A 26366-nucleotide genomic window follows, 5' to 3' on the forward strand; every position below is an offset into this window, starting at 1 on the left:
ACTTCTAGTTTTTTTTTTGCCAATTATTTTTCCTTGGCATTATCTTTGCCACTCGAATTTAGAGGGTGTGTGGTTTTATGGCTTAGCCAGTGCTATTTTTTTTTTCCTTTTTTATGCCCGCCCAGGTGTTTTGGGCTCACCTGATGAGTGACGTTATCAGCAGAACTGCGAACGTGTCGTGACACGAGCGTTCGTGTCTTTATTTGCGCAGTGTATCTTTGAGATAGGTCAGCAATCTTTACAATCCATCTTCAAGTCCCAGTCCCCGGTTTTACGGCCACCACTCAAAGAAAAGTCGGGCACTGTGTGGCGACCCAAAAATGCCATATAATTCTAAATTTGTTTTATGTACGTTTAAGTATCTCAGTTGAAAGTAGAACTGAATTTAAAAGGCCAAAATAACCATTAAAACCTTATTGGCATACAACGTGCAAGCGCCTAAGTTCATCATGCCACCGAAAATGACAACCATTTAGAAAATTCACAGACTCGGCTTTGAGTTAAGCGTTGTTTTCTTTTTTTATTAACTTAAGGCTTTATCTGAGGGTAAACACGCGCTCACCTTTAACACGCAACATTCGCGGCTCGCCGCTGATTGCCTTAACTGCTTATGAATCCGCCAGATAATCAACCTTTGGGATAGCAAGGCACTCAGAAAAACCTAAACCGTTCATACACACGATTCTTTGGAGCAATGAACCTGTAATCTATCAGATACAAAACTTCAACTGCACTGCACATTTCAAAATTCCCCCTATATTCTTTTTCAAAACAATTCATTTCAATGTTAGAGTAAATAAGTATTGAGAAAGTCATTTTACTTAAAGGGCAGATAGTGAAAATTAAAAAAATATATTTTCTTATTGCTGCGACACTTTGGGGCACATATTTTCTTCGAGTGCACGCGATATCTCAGCAAACAGCGAGTTTATGGCAGTGTGTTTGTGTGTCATGTCTGTTAAGTGGGGCCGCCTGCTTGACAGTTGATTCGTCAAATAGCAGCGCACTCGACGCTGTTTTCCCCTTATTTTGTCAGTCAGCTACCTCTAGAGATTCTCATTGTATCCGACGCACGTTCTTGTCCATTTCCACAGGTGAAGCGCAGCGCGATGGACAGGAATCCAGTGAGGCGGTCGGCAAACGGCGCCGTAGGAGGTGAATCCAGTGAACAGGACGAGCAGAAGACGTCCAGTGCCGCCGAGTACATGAGGAACTTCAAAAACATCATAGCGCCGGGAAATGAGGCATCCATGACGAGGGAGTTCAATCCGCAGGTGGCGTACGAATTCGAAAAGTATCTCAATCCGCAGAAGCTCAAGCAGCACGTCCTCAAGAGCGAGAAGCTGCGCTCCATACTGGAGCACTATGCCAAGGAGTCGGGCACGCCGTTGAAGCAGATGGAGCGACAGGCCAGGGCGATCATCGATGAAATCGGTCTGGACCGGAATATGGCCATCATCCGGTGGTGCGGCATAGCCATCACGGCGATTGGCAAGCGCATCTGCGACGGATTCTATGTCAACTCGGCTAGCATGGCCAATGTGCGCAAGGATATGGGCAAGTGTCCGGTGCTCTACCTGCCCAGTCATCGCAGCTACATGGACTTCATCCTGATGTCCTACATCTGCTACTACTACGACATCGAGATACCAGGCATAGCAGCCGGCATGGGTATGTATCGAAAGCTATGAGCAGATACTACAATCTTGCGGGAAATGTGTTAAAAATATTAAACGCGTTTATGTGTTACGCTAATTATACGCTACTTCACAAATGTGCTTGCCAAGTAATTAGCATGAATTAGCAATTTTGAGTGTCCACGAATTTGTTAATTTTTGTGTGCCGTTCCTAAAATAGTCGTTAAAATTGATAACTGCCCAATAATATTAATTGGTATTAGCAGGTTAATTGTGAAGTTACTAAATATATTTCGTTATTTATCGTTTATATCGTTTTTTTCATAGATTTCCACTCCATGTTTGGCATGGGCACCATGCTGAGGAAAACAGGAGCCTTCTTTATGCGCCGCAGCTTCTCCAACGATGAGCTGTACTGGGACATTTTCCGGGAGTACATGTATGCGCTGGTGGCCAACTACCACATCGGCGTGGAGTTCTTCATCGAGGGCACGCGCTCCAGGAACTTCAAAGCCCTAGTGCCCAAAATTGGCCTGCTTTCGATGGCTCTGTTGCCCTACTTCACCGGCGAGGTTCCGGATGTGATGATTGTGCCAGTGAGTGTGGCCTATGAGCGTGTCCTGGAGGAGCAACTGTTCGTCTATGAGCTGCTGGGCGTGCCCAAGCCCAAGGAGTCCACAAAGGGCTTTTTCAAGGCCCTAAAAATCATCGACGAGCGATTCGGCAAGATGTTCCTCGACTTCGGAGAGCCCATCTCTGTCAAGGAATTCTTCGGACACGACAGTGCGCAGCGAATGCAGCGGGCAGGCGTGGGCGGTCACCTGCAGAAGCTGAACCGCCAGGAGGTGGAACTAGTCAAGCAGCTGGCCAATGAGATCATCTACCAGCAGCAGCGACGCATTGTGATCTCCACGTTCAACCTGCTCAGCCTCTACTACGCCAGTCAATTGTATGCCCAAAAGAGTGTTACCCTCGACGAGCTATCACGCGGTGTCCTGCATCTGAAGCGGATCTTCGAGCAGCTGGGCGCCCATGTCAGCACGACTCCCAGCAGCATTAAAGCGGATGTGATCGATGCTGTCGAGATACACTCGAATATTTTATACTTCGCGGCGGGGCGATTGCAGTTTACGCCGATGGCAGCCAAGCAATTGGCGGAACAGATCGATGTTAAGCGCCTGAAAGCACATGCCCTGTGTCCACAAACCATGGCGGTGGCTGTGCCCATGCTGGCACTGCAGCTCTACATTAATCCCTGCTTGTTCTGGCTGGCCAGACCCGCCTACCTGCTGCTGGCAGCGCTCAAGGAGCAGAGGAAACAGGAGAGGCAATCGACGGACATCTCATACGATGCCAGCCTAGGTGCCCTGCATGCACATGTGACCACCATGGACGCACTTTTCCAGCACGAGTTCATCATTGAATCGAATCGCGAGGCAGCCGAGTTTGAGACGCATCTGCAGCTGCTCCTGGACGAACGGGTTGTGGAGGTGGAGAGCAGTGGCCGTATCAAGGTGCAGGACAATGAATGCTCCCATGTCATTCTGGCCGCCCTGGCGCCATTCCTGTGCCTCTACTACCAACTGGTGGTCACGTTAAGAAAGGTGCGTATCTTCTCATTTCTTGGATAAATACATATTTGAAATACATTCTTTCTTGCAGATCCCCTTGGAGCTGGAGTTCAGCAACAAGGATCTGCTGGTGCGCGTGCAGCAGCATGTGGAGCAGCTCCTGCAGCAACCCGGCGCTTCTGCCTCTCATGTGCACCCGTATTGCCTGGCCCTGGACAATCTGAACATTGCCATCTATGCTCTGATCCAGCGAGGCTACCTGGCAAAGTGTAGGGAATCGGGACAGATGAAGATCGCATCAAATCCAGGAAAGTGCCTGCGAGAACTGGAAATCCAGCTTCTCGAGTACTGTCAACTAATGCCATTTGCTCAATACTCGACGGCGGCCAATCAGCAGGCCCAGTTCCACATAGCCAAGTTATAACTGGCAAACGGAAAGAGGCCGGCGGGGGAGGCGACAAGGGAGCGGGACAGCGATTCGAGTACCGATCCCCAGTTGAGTCCCAAACAGTGTAGTACAATTACAATTTCATTGCCCATGCAGTTCATCCAGTTTGTTGTCGGCCTGCTCAAGAATTGTCGCATCATCTGCATCCTTTTCTTCATTGTGGTGGTGGCGCCGCTTTGGCAGCTGCTCCACTGGATCATCGTATCCACCCACTCATTCACGTAGGTTTATGGGGTGTCTGGTTAGGATGGGTCGATTCTAATAGTATCATCCTAATATCCCGTCTGATGATTATTTATATTGGCATAATTAACATTCCCCATTTTCCACCTGCTATTTAAGATTTTTGGATAATGTACATAACGATTGCCATTTATGAAAAGTCAAAAGGCTCATTAAAATATAAATATAGAAAATCAATGCTAGCATAAGATTACCCTACAGTTTTTTGACTAGCGAAATCGATCCATCCTTGAGTGTGAGTGTATCTGAGTGCTTAGAAAATCTAAAGCCTTACAACTGATATTTTATGTCCAGTTCGCCATAAAGCAAACGAAATTCACCAAACCGCCAAGATATACACTTGCAAAAAAGTCGAATTTCTAGCAAAAAATGTTGTATAGATAAGCCGGTTAGTGGTAGATCCCATCGAAATATATATCCCATATATTTTTAGCCGAGGAATTCAAAGAAATGTTGCCAACAAAACGTAACATTGAAAGCACACTCACATTTTTGAACGATTTTTAAACAAGCCACTGTTTATTACTTAGTTGGGTGGGTTATATGAGATTTCAAAGGTGCTTCATTATCTAGCTTCACTGTTTTGTAAAATTCACCTGACATAAATGGGTTTTAACTTTTTCATTTTTGCATTAGAGTGATGAACGCATTTTTGTTTAATTTTAAGGCATTTTATCGTATAGGTTTTTCTTAGTTTAAGCTGGTGTTAAGTTTGTTTCAGTTTTGTATCTTAAGTTGGTTATGCTCATCAGCCATGCACTATTCTTTAAATATTCCATTGTGCCAATAGAAAAGTCAGCACCACACAAAGCAAAATAAATAAAAAACTTGCCCTAGTTATAAAGAAATACGGTTGATACGAAATCTGATCCCCCAAGGGTTTAGTTTCGATTATTTCTAGAGAAAACCACAGCACAAAAATGTCAGAGAAGTGCAATACAAATATTATGTTTAAATATATTTTTAGAGATTGTTTCGTTTTTAGTTTTTGGTAGATACTTTTATATTTGTATAGAATTTTAAACAAGAAAAGAAAACCAGTCCTAACTACACCCGCTAATAAACCAACAAAAACGAGAGCAATAATAAACATTTAGTCGGTGCCAGTTGCGCCTCAGAAATTTATACGTAAGCCTTCGAATTCCAGGGACTTGTGTGCGTCAGCGGCAGAACTGTCGCTTGAACTGATCCAGTGTGCGCTGGCTGATGACCACGTGCATCATGAGGCGTTCGGGATTCTCCTCATCCGCTGTCGTTTCCACCACGGCTGCGTTTTTATAGAGCCAGGCCATTTCTGGTCCGCCGCTGGGCACTCGCATCTGAAGTTTTCTTCGCCCGGTGGCGCTCAATATCTGCTGCTCGATGTCAACTAGCAGGGGTTCCAGCCCAGTCTGTGCTCTAGCTGATATATGATGCACTGGGTCTGAAGACGACTGAGCCTCTACGGAAACAAGATCGCATTTGTTGTACACATTAATGACCGGCGGCAACTGGCTGGCCGTGGAATCTCCGCCAGCCACGTTGAAAGCCAGAGAACGAAGCGTGGCCTCCACATGGCTGCGTTGAGCAGCGTGACACGGGTGTGAAAGGTCCTGTACGTGCAGTATTACGTCCTGCGGAGAGAAAAGGTCTTTATATATATAACTTATAAATACGAAGAGTTTCACTTACCGCTAGCATCGCATCCTCCAAAGTGGCCACAAAGCACTCGAACAGACCCGTTGGCAAATCGGACATAAAGCCCACCGTGTCCATGTAGATCACCTCCAGATTGCAAGGCAAACAACCGGCATGAGCAGTTACATCAAGGGTTGCGAACAACTGATTCCTGGGCTGCAGTGCATCCTCGACTGTGAGAGCCTTAATCAAGGATGTCTTGCCAGCATTTGTATAACCCACCACTGCAACGATGGGATAATTTTGCTGCTTTCGTTTCTGCCGAAGCAACTGCCTCTGTCGCCGGACACGATCCAGTTCCGCTCGCAATTTTCGCTCCCTGGTGCGTAGAATCTCCTTTTGCAGATCGGTCAAGGCGTATCCCTGGCGACGCGTCTGCGTGACACTGGCATCCTTAGCCTGCGCCCAAATGTAAGGTAGCTCAGCCATGGCCACCTATTAAGCATGACCAGTATTTAATTGGTTATATTGCTGAATCAATAATTATAGTAACCTGCAGTTTGGCTTCAGCGCTGGTGGCATGCAGTCTTAGTATCTGTATAACAACGGAATAGCGATCCATTACTGGTAACCGAAACTCCGCCTCCAGGAATCGTTTTTGGGCGAACGATAGTGTTCCCTTGCTGACAAAAAGGCAAGTTAGCTGCCGTTCCTGTCGCAGTTCAGCGACCAGTTCCTTGAGTTCGACCAGCTTTCCGCTGCCAAACAGGGTCTTCTTTTCGAGGCTTTCCAGGGGAACCTTAAGAGCCCTGGCCACCTGCCAGTTGGGCAGGGAGTGGATCAGAGCAGAAGCCTCTGCAAGTTGATCTTCTGGCCGAACGTCGACGGAAGTGTTCTGCCGTTTGGCTGCCCATTTTACATAAGGTTGAAGGATGAGCACTTGCTGGGAGCTAGCAATGTCACGGGTGATTCTCATAGCTCCTCCAGCCACCTCGTCGTAGGCCCTGAAATAAAAGGTAGCTATTATCTTGGTAAATTTTCCTTGGATTTCAGACCTACCGATCATCCAAGAACCGCATATCTGCCAGCTCGCTACTGGCTGTCCGCTCCAAGTCCTCATCCTCCTCACTTCTTTGACCTGCCTGTATTTGGGCCTCGAAGAAGCTCTTCCTGTTGCGGATGCCCTTAACTCCTTGATGTTGGGTGTACTTACAGCGTGCAGGAATCTCGACAATCGGACGTATTTGCAGTGTCCTGGTGCTGGCCAATCGGGCAAGTACTCGTAGAGCAGACATGACTAAAGCTAAATAGGACTTTGAAGGGGTTAAAAGGTTTCCTCTTTGAGCACGGAATGCTTGTCCTCAAAGGCCATCCACGCCGCTTGGCAGGCTTTGGTGCGTGTCGATGTGGTTTGGTAGGACACAGCGGTGGCCACCAGCGAGGAGATGAGTATGTTGTACTTGCTCGGGTAGCGAATTCGGGACTGCACGATCTTCTGGGCGAAATAGGTGCCGGAAAAGCCTGTAATATGCGCAATTATTATGCAATTATCGAAAAACTAAAGCTAAGTACGCACTTAAACAAAATGTGGCGAGCCCCGTGAAAAGGGAACGGGTCATGCAGTCCATGTAACCATCGAATCCGGGATGCTTCTCGCGCTGCTGATCCTTCAATCGCTTAATATCGTTCATAATAAACGGCTGGTAAAATAATTAACTTTATTTTCATTAGCTTTTTGCCGGTGCGCGGAAATCAGCTGTTTGCCAGAGGTGGGAAATAGCGTTCGAAAATAATATCGATTGGGGAATATTTTAAGTTCTAAGTCGATTGTTATTACAATTTCTAATACCTTAAAAATGTAACTTTCAAAAACGCATCGATTTTAATAAATATTGCTGTGTATAGGAATATAATGGTACGAATATTCAACATTTTGATTTCAACCGCCACGGCTCCATGCTATCGCATGAGTCAAGCCATCGATAACAGCCCGCATCGATAGCTCGTCCGGCGGCCTGGCAACCCTAAAGAGTTTAGTATACCCAACTTGCAATTGCGGCGGCTTCACGCTGAAAAATAACAATTAAAGGGTCGCGAAAAGGAGTAGAAATCGAGTGGCAGGACGCGATGAAGCGCCCACGCAACCAGTAGCAGGTGAAAACAGCTGAAAAAATCGATCTAGTGCTTTTTTCCATGTGTAAATTGAAAGGTTTTCGGATAAATAATAGATGTATCACTGGTGCCGAAGCCACACACAAAAAAAAAGAGAGACAGACGCAGATTGCAAAAAAAAGGCGAAGAGAGCGAATAGAGGAAGAGCGATAGGTGGAAAGAAGCAGAGGAAGCGAAGCGAAGAACGCGCGGCAAATGCTGACAATAAAAATATCAGAACGAACGAAAAAAAACAAGAACATTACCTTTTGCAGGGTTAAAAAGCATAAAAACACAAAAACCAGTAACGCAACAAAATCGCCTTTCTTGCAGATCTTTGCAGTGCTGGGCGGACAAACAGCCGGTTACCTATGGGAAAGAAAAACCCCAACGCCCGTCACACAGATGCCGCAACACCTTTGACCACAGACGACTCCAACTGCTCATCCGTATCTGGGCGCGAATCCGCAACAGAATCGAAATCGAAATCGGAATCTGAAGCTGAAACTGAAACTGAAACTGTTACCGAGTCCTTGTCTAGTAGATCGAAAACCAAGCAGTCCACAACAACTCAAAATGTCAAGGCATCCAAAAAGGCCACAATCAGTAGCTCCAGTGATTCCGATTCCGATCAGGCAGTAGCAAACAGTTCAGCCAACGACGAGGAGAAGGAGCCCGTTTGCAAAATACGCATTGTGCCGCTGGAGAAACTGCTGGCCAGTCCCAAAACCAAGGAGAGGCCTTCCCGCAGCAGCCAACAGAAGAAAATTACGATCAACGATTCCAGTGACGAAGAGCCTGTGAAAGGAAGCAGTAAGCTCGTGTTGCCGCCCCGCAAAAGTCGCAACAAGAACGCTTCTATTATAGAACTAAGCGACAGCGAGGAAGAATCCGAATACGAAGACCAGCCAGCACTGGTGGCCAATCCTTTGCGCAAAGAAGCACAACAGACGAAGCCAGAGAAGAATAGCAGGAGGCCAATCAAGGAATCGATCGACAAACGGCATAAAGCGCAGGAAGAAGCCACCAAATCAGCCAGGGTAGGCAGAAGCGTCAACGGCGGACGACGAGGATCCCTGTCCAGCGAAAGATCGTCCAGAGCCAGCTCCTCTCGAGCAGAATCACCACTGAGGCCAAAACGCTGTGTCGTGCGCTTAAAGCGAGTTAGTCTGCCCAAAACGAAACCCGCCCAGAAGCCAAAAACAATGAGCACGGATTCGGAAGAGGCGGCTACCACCTCGAAGAAGAGCAGGCAAAGGCGCTCCAAAAGCGAAAGTGAGGCTGATTCAGACTATGAAGCACCAGCAGCGGAGGAGGAGGAGGATGACAGAAAGTCGTCTGGGGATGAGGAGGAAGCCGAGGAGGCGCCTAACAGCAGCGACAGCGAGGTGATGCCCCAAAGAAAGCGGCGACGAAAGAAGAGCGAATCCGACAAGGGTTCCTCCGACTTTGAGCCCGCGGAGAAGCAGAAGAAGAAGGGTCGCAAGCGCATCAAGAAGAACTCAAGCGGCGAGAGCGATGGCGACGGGGATGATGACAAGCAGAAGAACAAGCGCAAGCACATTCGCAAGATCATCAAGACCAAGGACTTGGATCTGACAACCAAGGAGGCGGCCAAAGAGGAGGATGACCGAAGGAAACGTATCGAGGATCGTCAGAAGCTCTACAACCGCATCTTTGTGAAGTCCGAGAGCATCGAGATCAATGAACTGGTGCTAGACTTTGACGAGGATTCCAAAAAGGCCCTGTTGCAGGTGGACAAGGGACTGCTGAAGAAGCTGAAGCCCCATCAGGTGGCTGGCGTGAAGTTCATGTGGGACGCGTGCTTTGAGACGCTTAAGGAGAGCCAGGACAAGCCCGGTTCCGGTTGCATTCTGGCCCATTGCATGGGTCTGGGCAAGACCTTGCAGGTGGTTACCCTGTCGCACACGCTGCTGGTCAACACAAGGCGAACCGGTGTGGATCGCGTCCTGATCATCTCGCCTCTCAGCACGGTCAACAACTGGGCGCGGGAGTTTACCAGCTGGATGAAGTTCGCCAACCGCAACGACATCGAGGTGTACGACATCTCGCGCTATAAGGACAAGCCCACGCGCATCTTTAAGCTCAACGAATGGTTTAACGAGGGCGGCGTCTGCATCCTCGGCTACGACATGTACCGCATTCTGGCCAACGAGAAGGCCAAGGGTCTCCGCAAAAAGCAGCGTGAGCAGCTCATGCAGGCCCTGGTCGACCCCGGTCCAGACCTGGTAGTCTGCGACGAGGGACATCTGCTCAAGAACGAGAAGACGTCCATCAGCAAGGCTGTCACCAGAATGCGCACCAAACGTCGGATTGTGCTTACTGGCACCCCACTCCAAAACAATCTCAGAGAATGTGAGTATAAAGGGAAACGACAAACTGCTTATCAGTTTGGATAGTTTTGAGCATAAATAGGCCACAAGAGGTTACTCAGTAGGGATTTCCCAAACGAACTTATTACGACTTGATATGAAATCTCTGTTTCCCCTTAGATTACTGCATGATCCAGTTTGTTAAGCCGAATCTGTTGGGCACGTACAAGGAGTACATGAACCGTTTCGTCAACCCGATCACCAATGGGCAGTACACCGACTCCACGGAGAGGGATCTTCGCCTAATGAAGCACCGCTCACACATTCTGCACAAGCTGCTTGAGGGCTGCATCCAGCGGAGGGACTACTCGGTCCTCGCACCTTATCTGCCGCCAAAGCACGAGTACGTGGTCTACACGACGTTGTCGGAGTTGCAGCAGAAGCTGTATGGCTACTACATGACCACACATCGGGAGCAGAGCGGCGGCGATGTGGTCGGCAAGGGGGCAAGGCTGTTTCAGGACTTTCAGGATCTGCGGCGCATCTGGACGCATCCGATGAACCTGCGGGTGAACAGTGACAACGTGATTGCCAAACGGTTGCTCAGCAACGACGACTCCGATATAGAGGGCTTTATTTGCGACGAAACCGACGAGGATGAGGCTGTCTCCAACTCTTCGGACAGCTGCGAATCCTTCAAGTCGGATGCCAGTATGTCGGGACTGGCGGCAAGTTCGGGAAAGGTGAAAAAGCGCAAGACTCGCAATGGTAACGCTGGTGGTGATAGCGACTCCGATCTGGAACTGCTGAGCGGATTGGGTGGAGGACCCAGTGTGCAGAAGGACGACCCTTCGGAGTGGTGGAAACCCTTTGTCGAAGAACGAGAGCTGAACAACGTGCACCATTCCCCAAAGCTACTCATCCTATTGCGGCTACTGCAGCAATGCGAGGCCATTGGTGACAAGCTGCTCGTGTTCTCACAGTCCTTGCAGTCGCTGGACGTCATCGAGCACTTTCTTTCGCTGGTGGACAGCAACACCAAGAACTACGAGTTCGAAGGTAAAGTCTTCATTACATTTTGTGTATATTCATAGATAGGAAGTAATACAATTTGGTTTTACTTTCGCAGGCGATGTGGGTGACTTCAAGGGCTGCTGGACGAGCGGAAAGGATTACTTCCGATTGGACGGCAGCTGCAGCGTGGAACAGCGCGAGGCCATGTGCAAGCAGTTTAACAACGTGACCAACTTGCGCGCCCGCCTTTTTCTCATCTCCACACGGGCCGGTGGACTGGGCATCAATTTGGTGGCGGCCAACAGAGTGGTCATCTTTGATGTCTCCTGGAATCCGTCGCACGACACCCAAAGCATATTCCGAGTATATCGCTTTGGCCAGATCAAGCCGTGCTATATTTATCGTCTGATTGCCATGGGCACCATGGAGCAGAAGGTGTACGAACGACAGGTGGCCAAGCAGGCTACAGCCAAGCGTGTGATCGATGAGCAGCAGATTTCACGGCACTACAATCAGACGGACCTTATGGAATTGTACTCGTACGAGCTGAACCCCAGCACCGAGCGTGAGATGCCCATTCTGCCCAAGGATCGGTTGTTTGCCGAGATTCTCACCGAGCACGACAAACTGATCTTCAAGTACCACGAGCATGATTCGCTGCTGGAGCAGGAGGAGCACGAGAATCTGACGGAGGAGGAGCGCAAGTCGGCTTGGGCCGAGTACGAGGCGGAGAAGACGCGTACCGTTCAGGCGTCACAGTACATGAGCTACGATAGGAATGCCTTCGGCAACCAGGTGATGGGCCAGTTTGGCAATGCCTCCGGCAGCGTGACCTCCAACAAGATCTTTGGCTTCCGGTCGGACATACTGCTGCAGCTGCTGAACATGAAGATATCCAAGGATCATCAGGAGCTCAACCAGAACCAGGTCATTCAGCTGGTGCCCACCTATCTGCAGCAGCTGTACAATGAGATGAACAACGGCGATCCCACCATGTACAAGGATCTCCTCAACCTGCACTCAAATATTGTCCATCCCAGCGGGATGTACATGAATCCCCTGCTCTACGCCAACCAGAATCCCAACGCGGCTGGCTACAACCAGGGCACTGGTGGTCCGCCAATGGCGGCCGGATCGGTGGGACATGGGCCACCGCCAGCAACACCTGCTCCGGGCTTCGAACCGGATAAGGTATACGAGATCGACTAAATTACAAAATACCCGAATCGAACCAATGCAGTGGTTACACTCTTTAATTTAATCGTAGGTAATTCGTCGACCTTGTCGATATTTCCTTTTGACTAAAGTTACAAATGTGGTTTATCCTATCTAATTACAATTACCAATTACCCATAACCGAGCGCATAAGATTATACTTTCGTCAACTCAGTTAAGTTCAAAACTGTCCTAATTCATGTGTAGACTTACATTAGATACAAGTAAAGCAAAACGTAAAACAAAATATACAGCATCTGATTTAAATGCATATTTACACGATATAGATCATGGCTATATACAAAACATTCTGCGGATCCGGCTAGGAGATGCAGACATCTATTTAACACGCGACATAAAGATAACAAAAATAAATGGCACAGATATTACAATAAATGCGTAACCATTTTTCTCCTCCAAACTTCATGTTTTGCAGAAATGGGATGGTTTTATAGTAATAATAATCATCAAAACGAACCAGTATCTTTCTTCATATAGGGATTATAAAATCGTTAAGTGATATATAATCAGTTTATTTAACTACGCGAGATACAAGTAGACTAATCCAGGTCTATACAAAATTACAAGCTAAAAGGAATGCATTCCCAGTTCATTTGGGTGGCATTTGTCTGCCCATCATGCGGAGCTGCTGCATCTGCTGCGCCTGCAGCATGTGCTGTGGACTGGGTTGCATGGGTCCGCCGGGTTGCATTGCACCCGGTGGCATTCCGGGCATCATTCCTGGTCGCGGCGGAGTACCGCCCATGGGTGGCATACCGCCACCGGGACCCTGCAGCATGCCAGCTCCAATCGGCGGCGTGGGGCGACTGTGGACGCCCTGTTGGATGTCCGACAGGCAGGCCTTCCACTCCTCCAGGCGATTGTAGTGCTTCTGGAGAAGCGTCTCCTTGCGCTGAATCTCGATGCTCAGGTCCTGATTCTCGTCCTTGATCAGCATGTAGGGCTTCAGCGTGGAGACGAGGAAGCGCTTCTGCAGGAAGAACGCCTCCATTTGGCGGGCCACGTCTATGAAGCGATTGGTGGTCTTCTGTACCTCCAGATCGATTTCCTCCTTGTTTGTTCCGGAATTCGGTTCCTGTTTGGTCAGCGACAGCAGGCACGACTGGAAGGCCTCCTCGAACTCGTCCATCAGGTTACCGCCGCCGGGCTCGTTGCTGGCCATGATTTCGTGAGCTTTGACAGTCGAATCAACAATTAAAGATAAATAATTTCGCCGGTTCTGCGGGAACAACAAAAAATCAGCAACAGAATTTCGGCAGGGTTGCTACGTTTTGCAAAGTGCTTAAGTATTGACTTATCGATAAAGAATGTCTAGCATACGATAAACATACGTCTATCGATAGTCTCAATCGCGGTTTGCATGCGGCTGTTTATGTAAACAAAAAGTTTGAAAACTAAATGACTTCAAATTGTGCACCAAGATGACTGCCCGAATGATTCAACGCGGCCTGCACACCGCTCGCTCCTGCCTGTTGGCCAGAGTTCCTCGTCGCGCCAATCCCGGACTGGGATACCAGCTGGAGCAGCTGCAGGATCATCCAGCAAAGAGCGGCGAAGCTAGCGAGGATTACGCCGATCTGGAGTCGGATTTCATGGAGGTGCAGAAGACGCATCGGCAATACGAGAAGGAACAGCAGCAGCACCGCGATCGCATCCGTCAGTTTATGATAAAGCACAAGTATTTCCGGGACGCCAAGTTGCCCAACCTCTTGCTCCATGCCGAAAAGGAGCAGATGCGCCTGCTCCACGAGCGAGATCCCGAGGAATGGAGCGAGGAGCGTTTGGCCGAAAGTTTTCCCGCCACTCCGGACATTGTGCAGAAAATTCTGAGGGCCAAGTGGCGACCCAGAACTGTGCAAAGGATACGCTCCCACGATGAAACTGTTATTAAAAACTGGCAGCTTTTAAAGTCGGGAAAGGGTGACTTCAGTATCCCACCTGCTCTCCTCCAGCATCTGCAGAAATTCGCCGAGCGAAGGCGACAGGATCTGCGAGAACTAAAAACGCAGGATTGGCCCACAAAATCACAATTACCCACTCCGCAAGTCAACGAATTCCGCAAGCTGCTGGGCAGCAGTAGTTCCACACCAGAAGATATGCCTCCACCACAAATCCCATCCGGCTATGAGGCACAACCCTCTGCTGCCGAAGATGAAACCTATTTGCTGGATAAAATTCGGAATAAAAAGAAGATGCGCTTGCAGGAGCTTAAGGAACTGCAGCTAGTTGAGTCTGTGCCCACAGTTCCAGAGGAACTGAAGCGACCCATCGAGAACCCCAGTGGCACCGGATTCCTGCCCAGCTTCGTGCCCAAGTTTGCGAGTAGCGAGATTGTGATCAGTGCCGCGGATCAGCGCAAGTATGAAATAACCCAGGTGAAAACACGCATCGTTATACCGCGAAAACTGCATCGCGAAGGCGCCACTTACCGGGTGGAGGATGCCTACTACGACGACGACGGGGAGCTGCTCTACCGTGTGCCTGGAATGACCAGAGCCGGTGGTGATAAGTAGCCAAATGGTGTCGCTTTTAAGAAATATTTATTCGAAAAAGAGAGCATTCTTTAAGTTGTAAATTTCAAAAATTGTTAATCACTAGCTTTGTCATCATTGCTTGTATAAAAATATATATAAAACATTTGATACACAGATTCTTAGTTACTTCATGGTCAGTGGTTAAAGGCGGTGGCGATCAAATCGCTGCCCGCCATTAGAGAGTCGGATGCCACGGTTATTTGGGCACCTGTAAGCTTCGCCACAAAATCGCAGGCGGCGATTTCCGCATAACTGGCTCCGCCTACAATAAAAACAAAGAGATTCCTGAGGCGCAGGGGGAAAACATCGTGATCTGCAACTCCGCCTGCCTTCAGTTGGCTGGCAAAGGCCTTGGGCGTGGTTTTTCCGCTGTCCAGATGAAGATGCAGCCCGTCAATCATGCCCAGCTTCGAGGATAACTCCTCGGCACTATTGGTTTTCAGCAAAATGGAGCAGAGCTGCGCCACCAATGGGATGTAGGTGCCGTTGAACACAAAACTGGGACACGACTGCAAGCCACTAGCTTGACTTCTAGACGAGGAACCTCCATCCTGACCATCTCCGCTGGAGGTGAGCAGCTTTAGCCGATTAGCATTTGCCTGGAACTCCGTTTGCTGGAATTTGGGAAGAGGTAGATTTGAGAGCAGCTTGTTTGGCGCTTTTTTCTCCACCACAAGTGGTGGCAATAAGCCCGCCTGCGACAACTGCTGGAACACACCCAGTTCTTGGTGTCCAAACAGATTGCAGTAGTTCCTCGCAAAGATCTGCAGCTCCTCGGGCACCACGCCAACGCAGTGATGCAAAAGGCACAGCAATCGCAGAGTGTTAAATCTCTGTCCATCTGTGGTCAACAGCTCGTCGATCTCGCTTAGCAATCGCTTCCTTGAATCATTGTTTAGTATGTCCTCTTCCAGGGTTTGCAGCTTCCTGAAGTTTCCCATCATTTGGATCACAATCTCGCTGGCATTCAGATGCCTGAGGACTTTGCTTTTGAGCTCGGTTAGTTTGGGCAGCTTTCTGGCCACATAGTCGTGCATCTCGTCCAGCTGCATGTCATTGAGTTTCTGCAGTTCCAACCCCAGGGCTTTTACTTGTGCGTGAATCAAACTGCTGACCTGTGCGAACCGCTTGTACCGATTATCGCCGTAGATCTCATCGGAGGTGGAGTTAAACCGAATGGAACAGGGCTTGCTGGCTGAGTTTACAACTGTCTTAGGCTTCTTTCCCTGGAGCAACTCCACACGCTGGCTGCTGATCTTGTTCTTGGAATTGTCTACCAGAATCTCGCCGGAACGTTGCTCGAAAACTTCTAAAAGAAGACCTGCATAAATGGCCGGAGTAAGCAAGCTGGCGGGGTAATCCTTATCCCGATCGATAACCAGCCAGCCGCCATAGTCCGGAGGATTGGTGGGTGCCGGGAGTTTGCCGAGAGTCTTCAACATTTGCATTAGCTGCGACGAGTGATTACCAAAGCTAAGAATCAAGGACGGTTGCCCGCAAATCATCTGAAGCAATCGCAGGCTCTGAGCCACCGAAGGCAATGGAGACGTGTTTCTCTGAAGGTAGAGGCACTCGTACAACTGAATAATAAGGATGTCCAATATAGAAAACTATTTTGTTACTGTTCTAGGTGCATCTACTTACATTGGGCAGCTCCAAGCTAAGAACTCCCTGATCAAAGTAGATAAAGTCCCAGTTAAAGTGATGAAGTTGCACCAGTCCGTAGAGACCAGCTTGTTCCAGCAGCGTTTGGAAATAGGAGTAGCAACTGGGCACACAGACTATGTGGTACATCTTCATGGATATGTCCGGCATTTCCTCCAAGGCCACTGGTTGCAATTGCTTGAGTAGCGTCTGAAATGTGCCCAAAACACTGCGGATCATGTAGATGTGCACCTGATCAGCGGATCGGGGTAAAGGTTGTGCGGCATCATGTTTGTAGATCCTTTGAATGCCCTTCAACCTGTTCAAGGGTATATATAAGTCGTACATTTCTATAAAGTATGGATTAAGCACCTACTTCAGCCAGGAGGCAGTGACAACATGTTCCAGTGGCTTAATCAAGTCGGGCTCCAAAATCAACTCTTTTTTTCCAGGTATCGAACATAGTATGGAACAAAGCTGCAGTTGATTTACAGATAGTTAATAGTTTTACTCTACTGACGCACTATTTCACCTTTTCCTGGGCCACCAACTGGAAGCCCTGCAGCTTTTTGTCCAGCGTCAAATCCATTCTTGGCCGAACAACACGAACAGCTGATGCAGCAGGGTAGCAAAATGTAAGGTGACGCATGCAAAATGCAATAAGGTTGTCACAAATCAAATATATATTGTTTTGAATTAATAATCTTCAAAGTTAAATAAGCAGTTTTAATAGTTGTTCTATACAATATTTAAGGCAGAATCTGAAATATATAATTAAAATATTAATTTTTAATATATGTAACTTGTGACGTCACAGCGTGTGGAGTTACTTTGAAAACTATTTATTGCGCACAGTTTGAATTCCGGCTGAATTCGCGACTAATTTCAAAGTTTATGCCTTCCGACTTGTTTAACAAAAGCACTTAATATGTGTCTATTGCTTGGTTCGATTGTACACCTCTCACGCTTTTGCCCCAATGTGCGACGGCTAGTCGCTCACGAACTATCGAACCGGTTCGCCGTGCGCTCCCATCTCTAGTCGGGTATTTAAGCGCGTTTCGCTGCAAAACTGGCAGTTTCGTTCCAAATTCCGAAGCGAGAGATTGTCGTGGGAGGTTGTTGCGCGCGCCCTGTTCGCATTTATGTGTTTTTATCGTGATTCTGTCAACCGAAATCATATGTTTTTAGCCAGGAGAGAGACGATTGCCAGAACAGCAGCAAAACGGGCGGAGTACTGCGGTGAAAAATTGAAAATTAGCAAGCGCACGGCACACACAGTGATTGAGGCGAATTAAATCGGAATTAAAATATGGTTAGCCATTCGAATTGCGTGAAATAAAATCGTGAAGAAAAACCAGAAAACAAATTTGTTATCGCTCTCCGTCTCTTTCTCTCTCCCATTCTCACTGCGATTTGCTCTCCGTGTGTTTATGTCTCAGCTGTCCAAGTGTGTGTGCGGCCCGTGTGTGTGTGCGGGTGTGTGTGACGTATGTGCGTGCAAGTGTTTGTGATTTTATGTTGTTGTTTTGCCTGCTTTCGCGTGAAATTCAACAACAACATCAGCAGTAGCAGCAGCAGCAACAACAAGCAAAGCAACAGCCAACAACAAATTTAAATTGAGATTTTCCATACAATCCAAAGTTACAGGCGCCTATTTTCCAGTCATCAGGTGAGCTTGCACTTACTTTGTTTATAAATAAATTGGTTTTGGCGAATGTGGGTGAAACTGTGCGAAAATAGGTGCGAAAATATCTGAAATATTTAATCTAATGACAAAAATAGCCGTGCGGTCTGGTTTGTTGTTGTTATTTTTTTTTGGGCAATTGCAGCTTGTTGCATGTACTCGGCTTCTCTTTTGTGCCGCAGATTCGTCTCTTTTTTACCGCTCTCTCCTTTTCTCTCCGTCCTGGTTGCAGTTTTACATTGTTGCCTTTGTCAATCATTATCTTTGTGTTTTCGTTTCATTTCGTTCTGTTTTTGTTTTAGTGGCTAACATTATTTTCTTATAGTCCGTGTGTGTGTGTCTTCTTCGCGTTTTCTTTGCGGTTCAATTGTTGTTGCGATACCGGTTTGTGCAGCTGTCTCGCTCTGGCACGCTGCACAGGTTGCCGTTTAGTTTACTTTTAGTTTTTCTATTCTTTGCGCTCCCGTCTAATCGCATCTTCTTCTTCGCGCTCATCTTTCTAATGTCCGTGCGTTTTTCCTGTTGTTGTTGCCCCTCCCAATTATGTTTTATTTGCTTGTGTCTCCCTCTCTCCCATTAAAAATAAGATTTTGCTATCGGATTTATAATTTATTGGCCTTTCGATTTATTTAAAAGTTTAATTTTTGCCCAGACTGTTCAACTTTTGTTAATTGCCAAAAGTTTAAAAGGTTTTTAAGTAGTTTAGCTTAGAACAGGTTTATCAACAGTATGTTTTGTTAGGCGATTCAGATTTATAATTTATTGGTTGAAGTCCCAAATATTGTAGTATATACGCCCATATTATTTTTTTATTTAAGTAAGTTTGCTCTCGAAAGTGCGAGAATGTTTTAAAAATGAATCATCAAAAAGTTGAAGTAAGCAATTTAGACTAAACAAATTTGAAGAGAATTGTTTGTAATTTTCTGTATAAATAAGCATAAATTAAAAATAATGAATACTGCTTATTTTCACTGGAAATAATGTTCTTTCAAATTATTATCTTTCGCTTAAAGAATGTGTTCTTTTCAAAATAATAATTACTTTCATATTCCAAATGATGCGACATTTTATTACTCATAGTTGTTGTTATTCTTTAGTTTGTTTAAAAAAAAGAGGATTCATGCGAATGGGAAATTCCGCTGAGTTTTCGAGGCCGTCGGGGTTTCTCAATTCGATTTTAGTGCGAGATGCGCTTCACCTGCCCAATAAAAACAATAATAAGCAGCCAGCAAAGCAAATCGAAATAATTCATTTGCATTTACTTGGGTAAATAAACAACACCATCGCCCGAAGGTGATTCCAATCCCAATCCAAATCCAAATCGCACCTCCCCCATAAATTCTCTTGCCAAAGTTCGGCACTAATTAAAACCTGAAACAAATTACGCATCTACGGGGGAAAGAAACGGAACAAGAACTTGTGCAAACAGCAATGATTTTGAAAAAGAAAGCAGAAAGCATTTTTGCAACGTGCGTTGCTCTTGGATATTTTTTCCTTTTATTATTCCAAACCCCCGTAACCCCCCTATCCCTCCAATCTACCATTTCTCCCCCCAAAAAGATTCTCGTTTTGTTCGCCGTGTGGAGGCGTGTGAATTTTCGTCGGTTTGATGTCTGCTTTTGCTCTGCTCATTTCCACGCTCACACATCAAACCCAATTAGTATTGTTCTTCTGTTGGCATATGGCAAATATTTCCATTTGTCTGTTTGTGCACATATGTACATATAAATTGCTTTGTATTAGCTTCGTTTCACTCGATTTCGATCTCTGGTGTTTGGCTTAAGTCTGTTTAAAAATGTAATTATTCCCATACTTTTGCGGTTCTATTTTTGGGCAGCTTTCCTCGGTACTTTTGGACGCAGGTGTTGGAAAAATGTGATTGAAGTTTGTTAGCTGATTTGTGCTTTTGCTTGGTAACGAATTTATTTAAAGAACACATCCATTACGTGTTATTGTATTACAATTGCATTATTTTTAGGCCCAAAAAGTGACACATATATACATATACATATGTATGTATCTGTAAAAAGTGAGCGTTTTATTTTAGCACACTCATCAAAAAACCGCAAACAATCGCGGCAAGTCGCACTCATGCGTTTCTTCCCATTAGGGTGACTCACGCGACCCACGAAGACAAGAGGAGTAACAAAGAATTGTTCATTCTACGGCATTCTTCGTTCTTCATTCTACATTCTTCGCTCTTCAGCTTTCATCATTTCTTTGGGGCGGGAGCACTGAGCCATGTTTGTTTTTCTTTCGCCGAACCAGAATGACGAAAGTGAGCCCACCTCGAGTTGGGACATACAGTTGCGAAAAAAATAATAGCACCACCATAACGTATTTTGTTCTCGATTAAATAAATTAAGGTTGAGGTACCGATAGTACGAAATACTGATTTTTCGCATAATGCTAGATGTTTTTCCTATCCAAAAATGAAAAAAAAAATTTGAATTGTCCATACCATGATTTTTAATAATTTTTTTTGGGCGGCAAGGTCTAAAATGAGGCGAAAACAAAAATAGCACCACTATCGATTTTTTCAAATATTCAATACTTGTCGGCGGTTTGTTTTGGTGAAAAGCACATGGTTATAAAACTTGACATTTCTATTACTATATCCAACATTATTTTTGAAACATACCTTAAAAAAAATTATTAAAATGGGACGAGGAAAGCATTGCTCTTCAGATAAGCGTGGCATGGTCAAAAAACCAATTTCTGAAGGAAAATCACACAGAAATATTGGTCTAATCCTTCAATTCTAAATCAAAATGATAGGAAATGCAATCACCTACAACAAGAATCCCGAAAAACGTGGGAGAAATCAATCATTGGGCACCCATCTCTTCAAAAGGCTAGTGCCCGAGGGCAAGAAGGATCCATTTAAAGCTGCTACCGAACTGAAAAAGGATCTCAACATATCCGCAACAGTGCAAACAGTTCACACATGTCTCAGGGAACATGGATTAAAAGTCTGTAGTCCCAGGAAGGTCCCTCTTTTAAATGGGAGACACATACCCAAGCGCATTAAGTTCGTCAAGGAACATTTAAATTGGTCTTGCGAAAAATGGAGGAACTTCTTATGGTCAGATGGAAGCAAGGTGGTTTTTTTTGGTGGTAATGGATCTTAATCGTATGTAAGACGAATAAGAACACCGAATATAAGCCAAGTTACACAATAGAAGCAATTAAACACGGAGGATCCAGTATAATGGTATGGGCTTGTTTCTCGAACTATGTAGTCGGGGCTATACCATAATATACCATGGTCAAAAAACATCTGGGATCAACATGTGTTTGTGGATATTTTGGTGACGATGATGCTACCCTTTGCCGAATACAATTAAAAGACTATGATCCCAAGTAGACCCGCAGGAAAGCCAAGGATTCGTTCCAAAATAAATCTGTTCCTGTTTTGGATTGGCCTGAACAGTCCCCAGGCCGTATTCCCATCAAAAATTCTTGGTCAGATATGAGAAAAGCAGTTGTAGCTTTAAAGCCAACTAACAACGAATAACTTTGGGTATAATTAAGGAGTCCTGGTGCAAAATATCCATAAAACGGTGCCAGGACCTGGTTGACTCCATGCCAAAAGGTTCCGCAGCTGTTATTGCTAATAAAGGATACACTACCAAATATTAAATTAATGGGATGGGCGTAGTTTTAATATACAATCACTTGTTATTAATAATTTTGTACTGTTAAGTTTATATTTTATGTTTAAAGCATTTTTTATGAAGTGGTGCTATTATTTTTTTCGCCTTATTTTGTCACTTTTCATAAAGTTCCTTAAATAAGTTAAGAATTCATAAAACAATTGTGATTTTTTTTTATTTTCTAAAAAGTGAATTGTTTAACCTTTCTAAAAAGGTATTTCAGCTCCTTTTAAACCCTAAATTGTAGGTAGGAGACTTATTCAAAGTTTTACTGGGCCAGTGGTGCTATTTTTTTTTTCGCAGCTGTATGTATGTATATATGGATATATGTTGAGGATATAGAATCTGGGATGGATGGCTGGGCAGAACCTATCCATCCGAACGACCGACTGACTGCCTTGGGCAAAGTATTTTGGCGCGTGTCCAAGTAGAAACAAAGAAAAGCAACGGAAGGTGCGGCAGATATAGCGAATAAATCAGCAAATCGTTATTTTGCCACTATGTTCGTGGAACTGAATTTACTTTGAAAAGTGCCTACGTCTCAACGCTCCAGATGAATTAATACATGCAATATATTCTCTAGACTTGATTTGTATATTTTAGGAAAATGTATCTTCTAATGAGGCAGATGTGTTTCAGAACAACTTTTATTTGAGCATAAATATTCAATTTAAACTGATAAATAGCGAAATGTTTGATTTTACATTTTTCCCAAAATCAACTTTGTACTTATTTTTAGAATTCAGTAAATACAAACTGGCGATAAGATAAACAGCTCTGATCAGAGGTCATTGCAAATGTTCGACTTTGGCCGCTGGAAAATGGCAAACTTAATTGGAAATTCGGGGAAAAAATTTATGCAAAGCAGCTAGTCAGCCATTAGGTTAACTTCTTTCGACACGGCCAATTCATTTGGAAAACCTAGCCACCTGCCCGCCAACCCACCATTTTACACCGACGGCTTTCACAAGTCCGGGGTTTTCACATCCTCGTCTTAAACGCTGCCTAGCCGAAAAATGACGGCACTCAAGCGCAGAAGGAAAATCGGTTTTCCTCTCTGGTCTGGATTGCTTTGGTCGTGCAATCTCCAGTTAGTTCCCTCGAATTTTCTCACCTTTCTCAGCAATTTGAGCGCGCGGCAACGTGCCACGCATAGCTGAGAAGGCGGAAAAGCGTTTGACGCGACTCCGTCTCAGCGTTTTTCCCACTTTCCCTCGATCTGCCTGCCTCGCACCTCAACCCCCATCCTTTGTTTATTCGGTTCAGTTTGAATTTCCCGCGATGTCGCCGACCAAAAAAAAAAAGGAAGAAAAAAACCAAACAAAAGCGGAACCAAATAGTTAGGTTAACTCTCTTAGAAACTGCCGACGAACATAGAAGTTTATAGTTGTCGGAGTTTTAAAACCACACCTCAAGTTTCACAGCCTCGATTTTTTTAAACAATTTATAATATTTTCGAAACAAGCCAAAAAACTGTTAATTTACATACATTTTTGCGTTTTTGCAGCTATTTAGATTGCGAGTTTAAACAAAAAAGCTTTATTATTATAAAAATCAAATTTCTAGATATTGTGACAGAAAATCTCAAGTGTCAACACTATTTGCTAGTTTTTTTTTGCTAAATGAACGAGGCGATGAAGACAAAAGGCTAGATTTGAGCAATTGAAACGAGCTGAACTCTTTATTTTGCACTTTGACTCAGCAGAAATTTCTTTTGTTTTTCGTTTGGCTAGTTCCTGGAGTAGACACCAAAAAAGATACAAAAATACTTTAAGTCAAATCCACCGGATATTGCAAATTTTGCGTTTCTTCTGGTTCAATGGTCACTCGTGATCTTATTTCTTTTTCTTGAGCAATTCTTCGTTGATTCTTCCTCTGATTATATTAGTTACTATTTGGGGTGGATATACAATGTTCTCTACTTAAACTTAGCAACCGAAAAACCATTTTGACTCGTTTTATGATCCAGGATGATTTTTATGCCGAGGATTGTCGCACAAATATAAATGCCTTCTTTTGGGATAAAAACGGAAAAAACTCGAGAATCAAGCAAAACTATCGATGCATTCTGTGCAGTCAACCAAGTTGACATTTGCTAACAAAATACGCTGGAAATATGAACAAGGAAAACTGTTTATATGTTTGTTTACCAACAGAGCCAGCACTCCCAACTCAGCCCCCTCATCCCCGCGTCCACTTTCTTCAATGTCGAAGAAATGTTGCACACGAAAATATATTCAAAAAGCTTCTGCATTTTAACACATGATTTCATATGCAAATATGAACAATGCAAAGAATATGGGGAGTAGAAACGAGATGCCGAGACGAAAATTTATGGGAAATCACAAAATTTATGGCATTTCTCGGTGGCAGAGAGTGGGATAGAGAATGCGACAGAGAGAGAGGTGGATATATAATATTTGAGAAAACTCCGTGCAGAGTTGGCAAGAAGTTGATGTTGTCTAAGCTGTTTTCCCCGTTCATTTTCCGCTCTCTCGCTCGTTTTTCACTTACTTTTCTTGTTTGCCAAAGTTATACAATTTTTTGAGTGTATAAGTGTGTGCTTTTGTGTGTGTGTTTGTACTTTTTGGCACGTGACAATAAATTGTTGTTTGTTGTCTCCCGCCATATTTGTTGTTCGCTGTTCGTTGTCGTTGTCTTGCAAGAAAGCCCGTAGAGAAGTGTGTCATAAATGTCATAGTTAATATTTGCTGCTCTGTAAATTTTTTGGCTCTTTTTGCCAACTTGGGAAGCTCACTGCTTTACAAAAAAAAAGTACAAAAAAACCATAAAAAGTATATCGCAGCGCTCTGTCAACCTTGACCCAGCAAAAAAACAAAGGCGTTCGCGTCGAAATGAGATGGGGATGTTCCATGCGAGGCGATATAAATTGCACAGCCAGCAAATTTATGGATTTAACTCAGTACCCCAACCAATAACCCACAAAAGTTCCAGACGCAGTTACTCGTATTTTCAATTAGAGAAGCTCTGCCAAAGACAGGAAATCAGTGCAAAAAAATGTGAGTGCTAATGAAACTTGATTTAAAATCGAGCGAAAATTGGAAAGGAAAAAACCAGAGGATGCTGAAAATATAACTCACAAACTTAATGTTATTGCTAACTAAATAGATTTTATTTTACTTTTAAATTTATGGTTAAGCTGAACATTTCATTCATCGTTGTTAAGCTGAATAAATTTATTAAGCAACAGCACTGCATTTTCGTTTTCTATTATTTATAGTGCGGTTTCGGTAGAAACTGAATAAAAAATACTTGAAAACTTTCGAAAACCCAACATGGCCAAGAAACTTGGTTAATTTTTTATAAGCCGAGCATTTCTGCTAATGGTTTTGGATTTCGCACATCAATGGCTATTTGTAGTGCTAAATTAAGGGATTTCTAATTCACTGAACTGCGAGTATTGTACCTTTAAAACACACTACGCTTCCGAGTTGTTTGTTCCGCCGGCTATACAATCATGCAATCAACTTAACCCTGAAACTTGTTCGCAACAATTTGCGTCGATAAAAACCACAAAGCTGAAATTCAATCGACATATTGCAGTGGCTTTCGGTTGCCTTGAACAATCGGAATCAGAACGAGCAGGTCAGAGCGAACGAGCTGATAATACGCATTAATCTCTCACCTGCCGAGCACCTGAAGAGCAGCAGCTAGAATCTACGAAACTATGAAAATGAAATGTGGGAAAAGCGTGAGGGAAAACTGTAAAATTGTTCACCTTGCAAGCTCGGAAAAGCAGCAAAGCACTCACATAAAAAAAAAAAAAAAAAAAATGTTCATTATTGTTTTTGTTTCTCCTGTTGCTTTTCCGATGGCTTTAGTTTTCTGATTGCAGCTCAGTTCTTCTGCTCGTTGGCTGTATTTTATTTTTTATTGTTGGCTGGCTGCTCTTGGCCTAAAGTTGATTGCATGACATTGTTCTTAGCCAGCTCCCTTGTGTGTGTGTGTGTATGTGTGTTTGTGTATGTTTTGTTGTATTTTTTTTCAGTGCGGTTTGTTTACATTTATTTTGTTGCTCACAATCAGAAGGCTTTGCTAGAACCCACCGGTCGACCAAACCACTCACCATTTGCAATATTATCGAAAAACCACTTGAATCGACCACCTACCACCACCCTTTTTGTTTGCCGTTCAACTTTTGATTTCTATTTAGTTTTTCCCCCGTTTTCGTTTTTTGTGTAGCTTTATTGTTAAGGCATTTTTTTGGTTGAAAATACTTGAAGTGCATTTTCATTTCGTGTTGCAATTGATGAATGCCCGAGTAATAAACTTGAAAAATGCCCATTTCGGTAGATTGTCGGTGTCGGCAGTTTCTAAGGAGCCAGATTTTTCCAACTTAGTCGGTTTTTCCTCACGTATTCAGGGGGTCGTTTTGGGTGTAAACTTCTGGGAGCCGTGAGGCCCGATGGACAAGACAAATCGCTTTTTTTTTTTTGGCTTTGGCGGTGTGGGGTCGTTAAAAATAGTTGAAATATTGAATATAATTTGGGCCAGCGGAAAGGGAATAGGAAAGAGACTTCACACAGTGATTGGCAGCCGCTTAACAGATGTTTTTCGCTCCGAAATTAGGTGACTTC

The 26366-nt window shown here is 44.8% G+C and overlaps 8 protein-coding genes across 12 annotated transcripts in view; 4 read left to right on the plus strand and 4 right to left on the minus strand.

Annotated features, from left to right (window-relative positions):
* The first annotated feature begins 1094 nt into the window (after positions 1-1094).
* On the plus strand, positions 1095-3646 carry LOC122619330 (dihydroxyacetone phosphate acyltransferase). The gene is made up of 3 exons (XM_043796192.1): positions 1095-1671; positions 1965-3241; positions 3300-3646. The coding sequence occupies exons 1-3, from the start codon at positions 1110-1112 to the stop codon at positions 3630-3632; spliced, it is 2172 nt and encodes a 723-aa protein (XP_043652127.1). The 5' UTR covers positions 1095-1109; the 3' UTR covers positions 3633-3646.
* A 1389-nt stretch (positions 3647-5035) lies between these two features.
* On the minus strand, positions 5036-6811 carry LOC122619331 (putative GTP-binding protein 6). The gene is made up of 4 exons (XM_043796193.1): positions 6576-6811; positions 6070-6520; positions 5571-6011; positions 5036-5512 (listed from the first exon to the last, which is right to left on the minus strand). Exons 1-4 carry the CDS (start codon positions 6809-6811, stop codon positions 5060-5062), a joined length of 1581 nt encoding a protein of 526 aa, XP_043652128.1. The 3' UTR covers positions 5036-5059.
* A 29-nt stretch (positions 6812-6840) lies between these two features.
* LOC122619333 (transmembrane protein 141) lies at positions 6841-7284 on the minus strand. Its single transcript, XM_043796195.1, has 2 exons — positions 7093-7284; positions 6841-7037 (listed from the first exon to the last, which is right to left on the minus strand). The coding sequence occupies exons 1-2, from the start codon at positions 7205-7207 to the stop codon at positions 6841-6843; spliced, it is 312 nt and encodes a 103-aa protein (XP_043652130.1). The 5' UTR covers positions 7208-7284.
* A 248-nt stretch (positions 7285-7532) lies between these two features.
* On the plus strand, positions 7533-12478 carry LOC122618850 (transcriptional regulator ATRX homolog). Its single transcript, XM_043795443.1, has 4 exons — positions 7533-7670; positions 8001-10043; positions 10181-11059; positions 11130-12478. The coding sequence occupies exons 2-4, from the start codon at positions 8039-8041 to the stop codon at positions 12221-12223; spliced, it is 3978 nt and encodes a 1325-aa protein (XP_043651378.1). The 5' UTR covers positions 7533-7670; positions 8001-8038; the 3' UTR covers positions 12224-12478.
* Positions 12479-12714: 236 nt separating this feature from the next.
* LOC122618854 (mediator of RNA polymerase II transcription subunit 28) lies at positions 12715-13532 on the minus strand. The gene has a single exon (XM_043795446.1). The coding sequence runs from the start codon at positions 13410-13412 to the stop codon at positions 12840-12842; it is 573 nt and encodes a 190-aa protein (XP_043651381.1). The 5' UTR covers positions 13413-13532; the 3' UTR covers positions 12715-12839.
* Positions 13533-13588: 56 nt separating this feature from the next.
* On the plus strand, positions 13589-14840 carry LOC122618853. The gene has a single exon (XM_043795445.1). It carries the CDS (start codon positions 13672-13674, stop codon positions 14761-14763), a length of 1092 nt encoding a protein of 363 aa, XP_043651380.1. The 5' UTR covers positions 13589-13671; the 3' UTR covers positions 14764-14840.
* On the minus strand, positions 14811-17064 carry LOC122618851 (vacuolar protein sorting-associated protein 33B). The gene is made up of 4 exons (XM_043795444.1): positions 16961-17064; positions 16805-16905; positions 16429-16747; positions 14811-16364 (listed from the first exon to the last, which is right to left on the minus strand). Exons 1-4 carry the CDS (start codon positions 17015-17017, stop codon positions 14919-14921), a joined length of 1923 nt encoding a protein of 640 aa, XP_043651379.1. The 5' UTR covers positions 17018-17064; the 3' UTR covers positions 14811-14918.
* Positions 17065-17493: 429 nt separating this feature from the next.
* The window catches only part of LOC122622028 (furin-like protease 1), a 152038-nt gene continuing 143165 nt past the window's right edge, over positions 17494-26366 (plus strand). For 4 of the 5 annotated variants that reach the window (XM_043800132.1, XM_043800134.1, XM_043800136.1 and 1 more), the window contains exon 1: positions 17496-18097. The gene's annotated coding sequence lies outside the window, so the exon portion shown is untranslated. Of the gene's footprint in view, positions 18098-26366 lie in introns of all 5 variants that reach the window. The other variant, XM_043800137.1, reaches the window with a different exon arrangement.

This window comes from Drosophila teissieri, chromosome 3R, assembly GCF_016746235.2.
Source record: "Drosophila teissieri strain GT53w chromosome 3R, Prin_Dtei_1.1, whole genome shotgun sequence".
NCBI classification, from domain to species: domain Eukaryota; kingdom Metazoa; phylum Arthropoda; class Insecta; order Diptera; family Drosophilidae; genus Drosophila; species Drosophila teissieri.

Excerpts from the sequence above, each read along its gene's own strand:
- LOC122619330 (XM_043796192.1), top strand. The coding sequence starts at position 1,110 with ATGGACAGGAATCCAGTGAGGCGGTCGGCAAACGGCGCCGTAGGAGGT. Across the intron at positions 1,672-1,964 it reads AGGCATAGCAGCCGGCATGG|ATTTCCACTCCATGTTTGGC; the intron begins GTATGTATCGAA and ends TTTTTTTCATAG. Across the intron at positions 3,242-3,299 it reads TGGTGGTCACGTTAAGAAAG|ATCCCCTTGGAGCTGGAGTT; the intron begins GTGCGTATCTTC and ends TCTTTCTTGCAG.
- LOC122619331 (XM_043796193.1), bottom strand. The coding sequence starts at position 6,811 with ATGTCTGCTCTACGAGTACTTGCCCGATTGGCCAGCACCAGGACACTG. Across the intron at positions 6,521-6,575 it reads ATGCGGTTCTTGGATGATCG|GGCCTACGACGAGGTGGCTG; the intron begins GTAGGTCTGAAA and ends CTTTTATTTCAG. Across the intron at positions 5,513-5,570 it reads TGGAGGATGCGATGCTAGCG|GACGTAATACTGCACGTACA; the intron begins GTAAGTGAAACT and ends TTCTCTCCGCAG.
- LOC122619333 (XM_043796195.1), bottom strand. The coding sequence starts at position 7,207 with ATGAACGATATTAAGCGATTGAAGGATCAGCAGCGCGAGAAGCATCCC. Across the intron at positions 7,038-7,092 it reads GCTCGCCACATTTTGTTTAA|GCTTTTCCGGCACCTATTTC; the intron begins GTGCGTACTTAG and ends CGCATATTACAG.
- LOC122618850 (XM_043795443.1), top strand. The coding sequence starts at position 8,039 with ATGGGAAAGAAAAACCCCAACGCCCGTCACACAGATGCCGCAACACCT. Across the intron at positions 10,044-10,180 it reads CCAAAACAATCTCAGAGAAT|ATTACTGCATGATCCAGTTT; the intron begins GTGAGTATAAAG and ends GTTTCCCCTTAG. Across the intron at positions 11,060-11,129 it reads CAAGAACTACGAGTTCGAAG|GCGATGTGGGTGACTTCAAG; the intron begins GTAAAGTCTTCA and ends TTACTTTCGCAG.
- LOC122618854 (XM_043795446.1), bottom strand. The coding sequence starts at position 13,412 with ATGGCCAGCAACGAGCCCGGCGGCGGTAACCTGATGGACGAGTTCGAG.
- LOC122618853 (XM_043795445.1), top strand. The coding sequence starts at position 13,672 with ATGACTGCCCGAATGATTCAACGCGGCCTGCACACCGCTCGCTCCTGC.
- LOC122618851 (XM_043795444.1), bottom strand. The coding sequence starts at position 17,017 with ATGGATTTGACGCTGGACAAAAAGCTGCAGGGCTTCCAGTTGGTGGCC. Across the intron at positions 16,906-16,960 it reads AGTTGGTGGCCCAGGAAAAG|CTTTGTTCCATACTATGTTC; the intron begins GTGAAATAGTGC and ends AATCAACTGCAG. Across the intron at positions 16,365-16,428 it reads TTAGCTTGGAGCTGCCCAAT|TTGTACGAGTGCCTCTACCT; the intron begins GTAAGTAGATGC and ends CTTATTATTCAG.